Genomic DNA, 14,299 nt, shown 5'->3' with positions numbered 1-14,299 from the left:
AACCATAACCTTGGAGGAATTTGTAAGACAGCATCCAGATTGACATGAAAACAGAAAAAAATCAGCTCAAATCTATGACAGCAAAGCTTTCTGTAAAACAAGCACATCTTTTACCCAAATGGAATTCTAAACTTTGCCCTGGGAGCAGAGCTAATGACGTCTTACTGAAAATAAGGCAAAATCTCTTACAGCTATGGGTCGTAGTTTGTATTAAACTTGATAAAAAAAAAAAGTAGAAATAAATTTTCATTTTTTTGGAAACATTAACATTTATGTATAAAATACTTAAATGAATGGTTTGGAAAACTCAGGAACCCCTCCAATACGTGTAAAAATCGGAAGACTTCAGAATTTACTTCAAGATCCTCATTAAATTACTGGTATAATGATAACCTTCTAATATTTACGTTAGCATCAAGATTGTCATTATCGTTTTCAAAGTTTGTTTCGTGTCTACTTACTCCCAGGACGGGGTTTCAACCAAAGCTATCATTTTCAGATTGCTCCATCTCTTTTGTGTTTGGAGACAGAAGTCTTGCTATGTCACCCAGGCCGGCCTTAAATTCCTGCCCCAGCCTCCTGGAGCACTGGGATTAAAGATGCACACCACCACACCTGGCATAGTAGACCCCATCTTTAAATAAAAAGATGACTGTTCAAAACTTAAAGTCACCTGAAGTATATTCCTGCTACGCTAGTCATTCAATGACAATACGTGTTAGTGTTCGTGGGAAGGGCCACATTTTCTTTTCTCTCAATTACATCATTTCACCGCTACTCTCACAGCACTTCAGTGCTAGAAGGGACCTAATGAATTCTGTGATACAGTACCCTTTAGCATATTCCACAGCAGTATTTGATATTTTTATTGTTTTAAATTAGCAACTATATTGTCAAAACAAAGGAAATTCAACAATGGTTTTGACAAACATCAAAAAGTAGTTGAACTTTTGCATACATACTGCCCCCCCCACAAAAAAATGAAAAGTATACATCAACAGTAGTTGCTGCTGTTCATTTCCCAAAATACAATCAGGACATAATTGGCTATTAAAAATTTATAAAAATTTAATAGAAAAATTTGCTATGGATTTAGTGTAATCCATTTTGCATTAAACTTTCCTTCATAAATCAAAGCATCCTGGCTCTCATTCTTAAGTTAAATGACCAAAATGACTGTTTCCTCCTTTCCTGGCATTGCTATAGTGGGACACATATGTAAATATCAAACAAGTCGTTATACATAAGGGCCACAATCATTACAGAATTGTTTCTTCTAAACTGCAAATTTATCCATTTGTCAGCAGTCGTCTAATTAGAGAAAACAATGAGTACTAGATTAATCCTTCACAATATGCTTTGTCTAATAATTCCTACCTTAGAGCTGAAGTTTAGGATTTTAAATTATAAACACAACCCCAATTTCCTACGAATTTCAGAACAGATCATTGACTAGACCCAGCAACACTTTACTGTTTTAAGCTTCCAACAGGGAGCTTACAAAATGCTGGGGTTAGAACAGATTCCATGAAATGCTCTCAGAATCCTCTGCTATAAAATAATACTGTATGCTTGTCAGTGCTCCATTTCTTTTCTAGCTCCAAAACCATACTTTAAAATATGACTGAACATCCAAAAAAATAAAAAGCAAACTGCAAGAAAACTTGAAACGTGCACCACAGTGAATAAAATCCATGTTGAGCCACTTTTTCCCAATGAGGAATAAGCTGTTGACTTTTCAGTGGTTCGAGTCCTCCAGTCCTTGACATTTCCGCTGCTCTGAGTATGAGGCCAGCAGCCCACAGGCTGCGGCTTCGGATTGACTGAAAGGAACAAGGGAAATGTTGCCTTCTGGACATTTTTTTAAAAAATGTTTATTTTTAAAATATATAAATATATATGTACATATTTGGCAAGTTTTCTGCTCCTATTAAGATTGCAACAACTTTGCTTATGCTTTGAGGGTCTTACAATGTGGTTTTCCCCTTCCTCCTAGATGACTGGCAATCATTACTTTTTTTTTTTTTTTTTAAAGAGAACAACATTTTCCCCCAGAAATCTGAGGCTCTAAATCCCTAATCATGAGACTGAAATGCCAAAGCAGTTGTACCTTAGGGGATCAGTTCTACAACTGCAGGAGATTTCTGCATTTTCAGAAATTGAGATATGGCATAATAAATATTAGGAGTATAAATATTAAGTGTTAGTAAACATACTTTATGTTGGTTTTGCTATTCTGACTCTGTAATCATAATGATCTACTTATTTCCGTAAATTTTTAACAACCGAAGCAACAGTTAACAAGCTTCACTTTTTCTGTTATGTTTTGTTTTTTTGCCAGTCCTAGAGCTTCTTTTTGCTCAAGGCCAGCACTCTACCTACAAGCTTCACTTTTTTGCAACAAGCCCTCCACCATACTAAGACGAAAAAAGAACAGATTCCTGGTCAGTCAATGAATTAACTGAGAAGCCGTCACTGAGAAAGCCATCACCTGCGTAAGAAAACCAACATTTGTAAGATGGAGATTTCTGAGGTCACCACTGAAATGCAGTTGTTCAGTTGAAAGCAGTGTTTGAACAAATCTGATTCTACTAAATGTTACTCATCTTCTCGCCGCCATCTGCCCTCTCCCAGGGTGGTGCCGACCAGCTCATTCTGCCATCAAAAGCCAAGAGTTTTAATTGCATTTTTTAAAACAAAAGACAACAGTACTTTTCAGTGCATGAATCTGAAATATCCTTCTTTGTGCAAGTACATGTTTTTAAGAAGAAAAAAGAAAAGAAAAAAGCAACTAGAACCCTGTCCTCACCCTTCTCAACTGAACTTCTCCTGGTGGATAAATACAAATTCACTTTTAGCAGTTCATAATGGCTCTTCATGAGTGCAAGTTTCTCCACAAAACAGCATGCTGTCAGAGTGTGCCACATGAAGAAATGCCACCATGCTACCTAATGGGATTGGCAAAATATAGTTGTTCTGTAAGATAAGGCAGAGATTTTAATAGTTATGTTATTCAAGTCCAAATAAAACCTTTCTCCAGCTCAAACTGAGACAGCTTCTGCCCAAGCTCTCCAAAATCTGGGTTCTTAACATTGTCCATGATATTCAGAACTATGCCATGTATATGAAAGTGTTGATGTCTGATTCATCTCTTCTGATGTACTTGTGCTCTATTAGCCATTCTATTTGTTCTTTTATCATTTTCTTTTGTGGCAAGAACATGTTTTTCAAAATTTCTACTAATTCAGTCTGCAGCTGAGCATTACTAATTTTCTTTCTCATTTTCATTATTTGTATGATGGCTTCCTAAAAGAAAAATGAAATAAGAATATTAGTAAACTAATTTAAGTAGATCAGTACAAAAAGTGACTATTTCATCTTCTATCTAACATCTACCAAAACAAACAAATCACTGTAGGTTAATACTAAGACCAGCATTTACTTAATAAAAATATTCTTTTTAGAAAGAACCTTAAATTTAAAAATCGGCTTATGCTAAGAGACTTTGCAAGTAAGGAAAAGCAAAGTTACCCATGACCTCTCTGCTGAAAGAAAACCACATTTTGCAACTACAAAAGCAATACTTGCAAAACTGTTTGGTGAAAGTGAACTGAACACCTCAGGGGGGGGAAGGGAAAAGGGGAGGAGGGAGGAGGGTATGAGGGACAAGGTAACAACCTGTACAAGAAATGTATCCAATGCCTAACGTATGAAACTATAACCTCTCTGTATATCAGTTTGATAATAAAAATTTGAAAAAAAAAAAAGAATAACAATTAATGGTCTTAAAAAAAGAAAACCACATTGTGTGTGTGTGTGTGTGTGTGTGTGTGTGTGTGTGTGTGTGTGAATTTTTCCCATATTGTGAGCTGGTGGCTCACACCTGTAATTTTCGCTACTCAGGAGGCTGAGCCAGTCTGAGGATCAGGGTTCAAAGCCAGATCAAGCAGCAAAATGAGACTCTTATCTGCAATTAACCACCAAAAGGCCAGAAGTGGGGCTGTGGCTCAAGCGGTAGAATGCTAGCCTTGAGCAGAAAAAAATCTCTGGGCCAGCACTCAGGCTCTGAGTTTAAGCCCCAGAACCAGTGCCTGCAACACATGAGCACACACACAGGAAAGAGGGAGGGAGAGAAAGAGAGAATAAGGGAGGGGGGGAAGGGGGAAGGGGGAAGGGAGGGGAAAAGGGGGGAGAGGGAGAGAGGGAGAGAGAGAGAGAGAGAGAGAGAGAGAGAAACTGGGAAAAAATTTGGATCTAAGTTTCCCTACATGCACATTAAAACAAAACTAGAGCTCTAGAAATGAAGTACAATTTAAAGTGTTTCAATTTTGTACACTGTAAACACTGCCAAGATACATTTATTCAGGTGGAGTCAAAAGGTACCATAACATAAAACCAAGGTTTTATCTAACCAAGGCCACCAAGCTATAGAGACATCTTCTGTTGGCAGTAAAATAATTATTAACTTTTAAATTTCAGTTAAACGAAAATTTTAGGTTTAAATTTCAGTTAAATGAAAATCAGTTCTCTTTTTAACAACAGGATAAATAACCTAAATACTTTTAAATTCAAACAAGGCTTGAAGATTGAAAAAGAGGCTTTCTGACATTTAGAGATTCTGAACATCACAAACCTGGGTCCTTAATATTCTTAGCTGAACTATTCCTTCATTCTCCTCTTCTCTCATTCTTTCTGTAGTTAGCTGTAAGCGTCCAATTAAGTTGATTTTACCCCTTTTCTGAACTTTTGCATTTTTTCTGTAGAAACATTTAAAAAATTTCATAATGAAAAGACTAATAAAACACTACACAGAAACAGTGACTAAGAAAAAGATTTAGGAATATACTAAAGATGAATAATAAAAAATATTAAGGAGAAATAACCAACATACAGCTTTATTTAAAACGAATTCTAAGCTGGACACCAGTGTGGCTCAAAGGTTAAATCCTAGCTACTGGGAGTCTGAGACAGAAAGATGATGATTTGAGGACAGTCTGGACGTAGACAGGCTGGGCACGTCAACCAGGAGCTGGGCACGCTGCTTGCAGGCAACCCTCATCTCAGCTTCACAGGAGGCTGACGTCTGGAGAACGGTGGTTCCACAGAAACAAAGCAAAAATTCTATGTTGGGTGCAGTGGTACATGACTACAATTCCAGCACTCAGGAGGCTGAAACTGGAGGATGGCAACTTTAAGGACAGAGCAAATCTGAGGCCAGATTAGACTACATTGTGACACTGTCTCAGAAGAAATTGAAAACTTCTATGGACTTTTTGATGTGACTTTTTGTTAGTGACTCCACTCTTTTTTTATGTCTGCCATGAGGCTTGAACTAAAGGCTGGGGCGCTGTTCCCGAGCTTTTTTGCTCAAGGCTAGTGCTTTACCACTTTGAGCCACAGCTCCATGAACAGTTTTTGAGTAATACTGGATCTGAGAATCTCATGGGGACTTTTTTGCCCAGGCTGGCATCGGCCCATGATCCTCAGATCTCAGCCTCGCGAGCAGCTAGGATTACAGGCATAGAGCCCAACTGATTCCACTCTGACAATAATAGGGAACTAAACATATTGGGGTTTAGATTCAGCATTATCTAGTGGGATCTTTAGAAACAGGTGCTGTGATTAGATGAAGCTACTTTAGAGTGTAAAGGTGTGTTTACTTTAAAGATCAAAGATGCTAGGCATCAGTGGCTCACACCAGTAATCCTAGCTACTCAGGAGGCTGAGATCTAAGGATAAGGGTTTAAAGCCAATTTGGGCAAGAAAATCCATGAGACCCTTATCAACAATAAACTACCAAAATGCCGGAAGTGGAGCTGTGGCCCCAGGAACCACCACCCCCACTCCCCAAGAAAGATATAGTATACAATGGCAAACAACAAAAACTGTCCATTAGGGCTGGGTCATGGCTCAAGTGGTAGAATACCAGCCAAGCAAGCTCAAGGTCCTGAGTTCACACCCCAGTACCCAAACACACAGAAAAAAAGGAAGAAAAAGGAATAGTATCCATAAAAAAAATATAGCAAAGAAGCGAACATTTCCAGCTCATGAATATTTTTTCCTTTCTCTTCTCCAGAGGACTCTGCCCCTGGCTCCACCCTATCTGCTTTAACAACACAAAAAAATTAACTAAAGCCATATGAGGACTTTATTTAGTTCATGCTTGTAATTCTAGCTACTCAGAAGGCTGAGATCTAAGGCCTAAGGTTTAGAGCCAGCTTGGCAGATAATCTAAGAGACTGTTATTTTCATTTAGCCAGCAAAAAGCTGGAACCTGAAGCTTGGCTCAAGTGGTAGAGCTTCAGCTATGAGCTAAAAAGCCAAATGAGAGCTCAAGGCCCTGAATCCCAGTTCTAGTACTGACACATGCAGCACATGCAAAACACACACACACACACACACACACACAACACACACACACACACACATACCCGAAAAACCCACTATACTAAATTTAGAATGATAGTAAACAATTATTGCTTTAAATAGCATGTAAGGAAAATAATTATTTTGTTAAAAAACAAAGTAGTAAAATTCAAATGAGTCATTTTTTAAAAAAAATCAAATTAACCTTACATTAAACTGAACTCCTGGTTCACTGAGAAGAGGGTACCTTCTGTAAAATCTTTGGGTGAGTTGACTTGAGGTTCATACAATAAAACTTGCCGTTTGAGCTTCGGAAAAGCTACTAAAGACTATGAAGAATAAAAAGAAACAATTAGGATGTACAAACAGTATAGAATGCTAAGATCAACTCTCCAACATGAAGCACACTGGAGAGTACAAACACAAATTTACAATGTAACATTTTATGTGTATTTCCAAAAATATAAGAATACAAGGATATAATGTAATAGGAGGATCAAAGAGCTGGTTATAGGGAACAGTAAGTGTTCTCTTTATAGAAATACAGGACATTAGGGTTCGTCACATAGGGTCAAAGCAACCTTCACAGGGCATGATCTAGTCTAGATTTATAATAAACTTCTAAGAGGAGAAGCAAAATGAAGCTGTAAGAAAGAAGCTATAGAGCAACTTTCACAAATCCTAAAAAAACAACAAATCCAACTCTCAGATTTTCTAACCCTTAGATTTTCAGTCATAAAATTTTGAACACAAGGTCAGTACAGAAATAGTATACTACCTATCTTTGATCAGAGTCCTCACAAACCATATTTAAATGCCAACTGAATCTTTACCACTTTTTTGCCTTTCCTAGTAATTTGCATATTTTCAATTTATTTTTGCCATAAAAGCCTCATTATGTATTTTTCCTGGTTATGTCACTTTGAGTGTCATGAATCCCCACTGTCAGGAGCTGGGTGCACAGCTCGGTGGAATGGTATCAACAGTGTATACAAGGTTTGACACCCAATGCCCCCAAAAGACCAATTACTGCAGGCCCATCACTTATTTCTATCTATATGCAATGACACAAATTTTAAAACAAACCCATAAAGTCCTTCTAAGTTCAGCATCTGGGAGTTCAGTTGCAAGTTTTAGATTTTCAAAGCTGATTTTCTCTCTGGGTCTTTGGTTCCATGCAAACAACACAGCCAGCTGAAATGTGGTCACCTCCAAGTCATACTGACCTACTTCATTCTTAAATGTTATCTACAGAAAAGAAAACAAGACCTTAGTAAGAGCAAATCTCTTCATATATCTCTTCATGATGATTACCATCTAGCTAATAAGATACATTACACACATTGCATGTGAAAAATACTACTTTTCTTTTTTTCTCTATTCTTCCTGTCTTATATAAGAATCAAAATTTTAGCAGGCCTCATTTTGGGAGACTCCTCTCCCAGCCTCCCTATAGTAAAATGTAGCCACATGACTGCATTCGCTCTAATTTGCTACAATGAGAAAATGGAAAAATATCCACAAGTTGTTCTTAAAGGGAAATCCATCTTCTCCTTTCCCTTCCTGTGCACAGGAAGACACACAGTGGGAATCACACAAGAGTTGAGTACAGCAGGCATGGTGGTGTAGCCTGCAGACTACATCCCTGCCAACTTCATGGAGAGATCCACTACACTCCAGTTTATATCTTTCTATGTGAAAGAGGAAAGAAAAGAAACCTATTCTGGTGCCCATTTTTGAAGTCTTTCTATTTTTACCCCAATTGACAGTTGAACCAACACACCATCTACTTACAATTCCATTTGACATGAGATGATGCCAGTGTAATTTCCTACCACTATGATTTTTTTTGTAAAATTCTTCTACTTCAGGAATCAAATCTTCCAGTTCAGTAGGAAGTGAGACAAAGACTTTCTCAGAACTTCTAGACCAGGCACCAGCATTCAGGATTTTGATATTAACTGAGTCAGCTAAAGACAAGAAATCAGAAAAAGTATAAAATATAAATAATCCCAACAATGAATAAAATTCACAATAAATAGTACAGATTACGTTTGGGTGAAAAACAAATAAGCCCAAAGGCTTTGTTAAGAGTACCCTTATTCCCAAGGAGGATTTCCAAATCTACCGCTCGGCCTTGGCAGCCATCTCTAGGGAATGTGGACTTCACGACATTCTTGGATCCATTACTGCTGACATGTATTCGGTGTTGCTTTTTGGTGTTGCTTTCTTTGTGCCAGTCACGGGACTTGAATTCAGGGCCTGGACATTGTCCCTGAGCTTTTTTTTGTGCTCAAGGCTAGCACTCTGCTATTGGAGCCACAGCTCCACTTGCAGCTTTTTTTGGTAGTTTAGTGGCTATAAGATTTTCCTGACCGGGTTGGCTTTGAAATGGGATCCTCAGATCTCAGCCTCTTGAGTAGCTGGGATTAAACAGGCATGAGCCACCAGCACCAGGATTCACATCTATTCTTTTTTTCTTTTCTTTTTGCCAGTCCTGGGGCTTGAACTCAGGGTCTGGACACTGTTCCTGGCTTCTTTTTGCTCAAGGCTAGCACTCTACCTGAGCCACAGCACCACTTCTGGCTTTTTCTGTTTATGTGGTGGAATTGAACCCAGGCTTCATGCATGCTAGGCAAGCACTCTACCAACTAACCCACATTTCCAGCCCCACACATCTATTCTTAAATAAGTGGAAAACAAAGACACTCTTTCATAAGAAGTTTAAAATACAAACTTTATGTGTAATTATAAAAGAATACCTGGTAAGGCCAATTTATTATTTTTGTGCATTTCCTTAAAAGCTTGGTTCAGATCTTCAGATACTTTTATATCCTGAAACATTCTAGCAAGCTTGTTTACATAATCTGCTGGCATACCAACTTCCTACAAAAACGACACAGAAAGAAAAAATATATATGTAATTTTGTTATACTACGAGGAAAAAATGTTAAAGTGTTAGCAGAAAACTGTCTTAGATGCTTAATACAAATTTCTTTTTTTTTTTTTTGCCAGTCCTGGGCCTTGGACTCAGGGCCTGAGCACTGTCCCTGGCTTCTTTTTGCTCAAGGCTAGCACTCTGCCACTTGAGCCACAGCGCCACTTCTGGCCATTTTCTGTATTTGTGGTGCTGGGGAATCGAACCCAGGGCCTCATGTATATGAGGCAAGCACTCTTGCCACTAGGCCATATCCCCAGCCCCTAATACAAATTTCTTTTCCCTCTATTTCTGAGAATGTTTATTATAGCGGAATACCTATTAAACTGGATTCTTAGAAACTAAGTAGGTTGGTACAGACTGTTCTTGCTTTGTATAGTTGAAGCATGTACAGACTTTGGTTACCACAATATAGTTACTAACAATTCCCCTAAACTTCAGCTGCCACTAGATTGATAAATGTGCCTGCATGAACAACAAGCTTCACTCTTAGCACCTTAATCCACAAATCATGAAAAAATAAGCACAGACTGTGAGTAGAGAGCACAGTAGTACAGCATTTGCCTCGTTATGCAAGGCACTAAGTTTGAGCATCAGTACCAGAAAACAAACAAAAAGAAGACAACAAAAACCCAGAAGCACATCTAAATTAGCTACCCAAACACAAAACATTATTCAAAATCTACTGGTCACTGCTTTATTCACTTCACCCACAGACAGCAAAATATAGTTTTGTTGCTTACATGTCTTACACTGATTGATAAACTACATGGTGTTTTTCAAAAGTGAACACTCAAAAGAGGTACTTGGCCAATAACAGTTGTAAAATACATCAAAGAAATAAAAAGTGGTGCTAGATGGGTGCTAGTGGCTTGTACCTGTAATCCTAGCTACCCAGGAGGATGAGATCTGAGGATTATGGTTCAAAGCCAGCCTGGGCAGGAAAAGTCCTTGAGACTCTTATTTCCAATTAATTACAAAAGGCAGGTAGAGCCTGGAGCAAAAGAGCTCAGGGCCAGAGCCCAAGCCCTGAGTTCAAGCCCTCAGTACTGGGAGAGAGAGAGGGGAAGGGAGAGAGAGGGAGAGAGAAAGGTGGTGATGTTGGAAATACCAATACAATAGAGGATAAAATGGAAGTACAGAAGACAGCAGACTAAGGTTGGAATGAGGGTACTATCAACATAGATCTCTATATATGAAGGACAGAAACTTAGTGAAGGTAAAATTATTACCTTCATGAGAGAAATGGTGACATTCCAGAACTGGCACCAAAAAAAAGAAAGAATGTCACTGGACTTTCCTGCCCGGCTGGATGTCATTCCACACGTTAGCGTCCTGAGTAGCTAAAACTATAGACATGAGCCACCAGTACTCAGCTCTAGCCCAGTAAGTTTTGGGTGAATTTTTTATTTTTTTCATTGTAAAGGTGATGTACAGAGGGGTTACAGTTACATAAGTAAGGTAGTGAGTAAATTTCTTTTCAAAGTGTTCCCTCCTCCTTTTCTCCCACTTTTCCCTCCCCACTGACTCCCTTCCTCCCCAAGTTATAAAGTGCTTTTCCAACACAGTAAAAAAAAAAAAAAGTTGCACTTTTTACCTTTTGTCCTGTTTCTGTGATTCCCCTTTCCTTCCCCAAGTCAGATAAACTTATATATAAGACAAAGAGTACCAAAATCAGAAACAGTGACCACAGGGAGTAAACCAGAGGAGAAAAAAGGAAAAACCAAAGAAGTAACTGCTAACAACACTGATTTTAAAAAAAAAAATTTAATGCTCCTATTGAGCGCTTTCAGTTAGCACAGTAGTTTTTTATGACTGCACACTGCCAACATAGTTTAAAATTGCTGTGTGTATACAAAGAACATTCATTTTAATGAAACTCAAATACCATTATTAAAATAAGCTGGAACAAACAAGCATTTAAATTTTTTTTATATGAGTAGTTAAAATTAACATGGACTACCCTAGGTAGGCTACAACTATATAAAGATCTTTTCTTCTATACAGAATTACTATCATTATTTCACAGATACCTCTATAGGCATTTAGTATTAAAAAAAAACACAAAAAATGCATAATCCACTTAATCAAGTCATTTAAAATCAAAGAGTACAAATGGGAATCAAACAGTAAAAACAAATCAGAAACAAAAGTATACAACTAGAACATATTAAGAAAATGAACTTTGTTGGCTATCATTTCATTTCATATACTTGATGTTGTAGTCTTATAAAAGGATTTCTACTTCTTTGACATTAACAGTAACACCAAACTATATTACTTATGCAGACAGACAAACCATGTACTATGTAGAAAACTGAATATTAAAAGTTTACTTACTCTTAGCCACTCTACCATATTTTCTTCAATTTCACTATCAGCAGAGATGTCTAATATAAGACGTCGTGTCAAATGAGCTTTGTGATACCTCATAAAAACATCTTTGTTTTGTACGTATTTAAGTACCAAAAGCTGCAAAGAAAACCAAGTTACTTCCAGTTCTTACATGCAGTGAGCCATCTACCTCATTCAGACCTTTCTTTATCTCCTGCTTATCAAAATACAGAAATTTTACAGAAGAGGCCAAGTAAATCAGTCATCTTCGAAATATAACCAGTGTTGGTACACAACTTCAAAGTTAGCTAAGTTGAGATTATAATCAAATAACTACAACATCCATTTTCCTTATTTTACATGTGACAATAAGTTTACATAAAAATCAACAGTTTTTTTCCCCCAATTTTCTACATATTAGCTTCCTTTTCTTCTTTTCACACTAATTACCCCCTTGGGCCCTTCTGCCTATATTTGTTCTATCTCATTTAATTATATTTCCTCGTTATATTCTTAGGCTTCACTAATTTATAGGAAGAAAGTAAAAAAAAAGAAAACAGGAAAAGAAGTAACAACTATTTACTCTCCTTTGTCCCTGTCTATTTTGGGGCTCTTACAAAAAAAGAGTAGAAAAACTTTCCATTTCTCAACTACCACACCAACATATGGAGTCTGCTTCCCTTTTTATGCTTTAACAGAGCTAAAACCCAATAACCTAAAAAAAATAAAGAGATGGATGCTGAAAGTGGAGGCAGGATAACCTCTAGCTTAAGGTCTGTATGAGCAACATACTGAGTTCAAGGTTAGCCTGAGCTTCAAAACAAGAAGGAAGCCAGATGCTGGTGGCTCACGCCTGTGATACTAGCTATTCAGGAGGCTGAGGATTGTGGTTCAAAGCCAGCCTGGACAGAAAAGTCCCCATGAGACTCTTATCTCCAATTAAGTCACTCAAAAGTGGTGCTGTGACTCAAAGAGGTAGAGCACTAGCCTTCAGTAAAAAGAGCTCAGGGACAGCACCCAGGCCCTGATTTGGAGGGAGGGAGGGAGGGAGGGAGGGAGGGAGGGAGGGAGGGAGGGAGGGAGGGAGGGAGAGAGGAAGGGAGGGAGGGAGGGAGGGAGGGAGGGAGGGAGGGAGGGAGGGAGGGAGGAAGGGAGGAAGGGAGGAAGGGAGGAAGGGAGGAAGGGAGGAAGGGAGGAAGGAAGGAAGGAAGGGAAGGAAGGAAGGAAGGCCCCGTTTCCAAAAACAAATGGATAGGCATGCAACTCAGTGGTACAGTGCTCATCTAGCAAATATAAGGCCCAGCCAGCACCATCACCAAAAACAGAAGGGAAGGGAAAGACTAGCTTATTTTCCTTTCAGATAATTCTACATTAAAATTTCTTTGGTAAAAAAAAAAATGCCCTGTAGAAACACTGTAGTGTAAAACTTCATAATAACAGTTGCTTACAGATAAAAAATGTTTTGACATTACAGAATGTCTTAAAAGCAAAACGCTCAAGGTAAGATAATTAGAAAACCTGAAACATAGGCCAGGCGCCACTGACTCACACTAGCTACTCAGGAGGCTGAGATCTGAGGATCACAGTTAGGAGCCAGCCTGGGCAGGAGAGTCCGTGAAACTTTTATCTCCAAATATACTCAGAAAAAGCCAAAAGTGCCACTGTGGTTCAAGCAGCAGACCACTAGCCTTGAGCAAAAAGAAGCTCAGGGACAGCATCTAGGCTGAGTTCAAGCCCCAGGACTGGCACCAAAAAAAAAAAAGAACAAAACCTGAAACACAGAAAAATCCTTATGTTTGCCTTTGTTGTAGGAACTTGCTTTGAAAATAATTCCTGTACAAGTAATAAGTCTTTCTCTGGTCTTAAAAAAGTTTTCTTTCTTTTTTTTTTGCCAGTCCTGGGGCTTGAACTCAGGGCCTAAGCACTGTTCCTGGCTTCTATTTGCTCAAGGCTAGCACTCTACCACTTGGGCCACAGCCCTTTCATGGCTTTTTCAATATATATGTGGTCCTGAGGAATCGAACCCAGGACTTATGTATGCGAGGCAAGCACTCTACCACTAGGCCATATCCCCAGTTCCCAAAAAAGTTTTCTTGAAATGTAAAAAGAAAAAAAAAACTTATGTACCACTTCTTTAAGCTTTGCTTCAATTTCTTCCGAGGTTAGTTTTTTGCTTAATGGTGTTTTTCTCAGCAACATGTCACAGTAATTGGCAAGTAACTCAGGGCATTTGGATTCAGGTTGAGTTTTCAATCCCACTCTAGAAAGCAAAAGCAGTTGGTGAAAATTGATGTTACCAAATATTGCTTTTCTAAACTTACCTTTTCACAAACTCATTACTTTTATTGAATAAAAAAAGAGCTGTTATGACAAATAGTGATTAGGGCTCAAATTTATGTGAGCACAATATCTAGAGTGCATAACTTTTTATTATTTTGTGCCAATCCTGGGGCTTGGACTCAGGGCCTGGGCACTATCCCTGAGCTTTTGTGCTGAAGACTAGTACTCTAAAAACTTCAGCCCACAGCTCTACTTCCATCTGGCTTTTTGGTGATTAAGATAAGTCTCATGGACTTTCCTGCTTTGGGTGACTTTGAACCATGATCCTCAAATTTCAGCCTCCTAAGTAGCTAGAACTCAGCTTGAACCCTGAGTTCAAGT

At 38.3% G+C, this 14,299-nt stretch overlaps 1 protein-coding gene across 1 annotated transcript in view; it reads right to left on the bottom strand.

Moving 5' to 3' along the window:
• Positions 1-263: 263 nt before the first annotated feature.
• Positions 264-14,299, bottom strand: part of Cul5 (cullin 5) — a 45,409-nt gene continuing 31,373 nt past the window's right edge. Inside the window, exons 12-19 of the mRNA XM_048343786.1 lie at positions 13,766-13,898; positions 11,645-11,776; positions 9,129-9,252; positions 8,161-8,336; positions 7,453-7,614; positions 6,577-6,695; positions 4,634-4,757; positions 264-3,306 (exon numbers count right to left, since the gene is read on the bottom strand). Coding sequence (XP_048199743.1) covers positions 3,112-3,306; positions 4,634-4,757; positions 6,577-6,695; positions 7,453-7,614; positions 8,161-8,336; positions 9,129-9,252; positions 11,645-11,776; positions 13,766-13,898 — 1,165 coding nt within the window. The 3' untranslated portion in view covers positions 264-3,111. The remainder of the gene's footprint in view (positions 3,307-4,633; positions 4,758-6,576; positions 6,696-7,452; positions 7,615-8,160; positions 8,337-9,128; positions 9,253-11,644; positions 11,777-13,765; positions 13,899-14,299) is intronic.

The sequence above is a fragment of the Perognathus longimembris genome, chromosome 3 (assembly GCF_023159225.1).
Source record: "Perognathus longimembris pacificus isolate PPM17 chromosome 3, ASM2315922v1, whole genome shotgun sequence".
NCBI lineage: Eukaryota > Metazoa > Chordata > Mammalia > Rodentia > Heteromyidae > Perognathus > Perognathus longimembris.
Note: the sequence above shows the minus strand (reverse complement) of the source record. Positions and strands in the feature narration are given on the sequence as shown.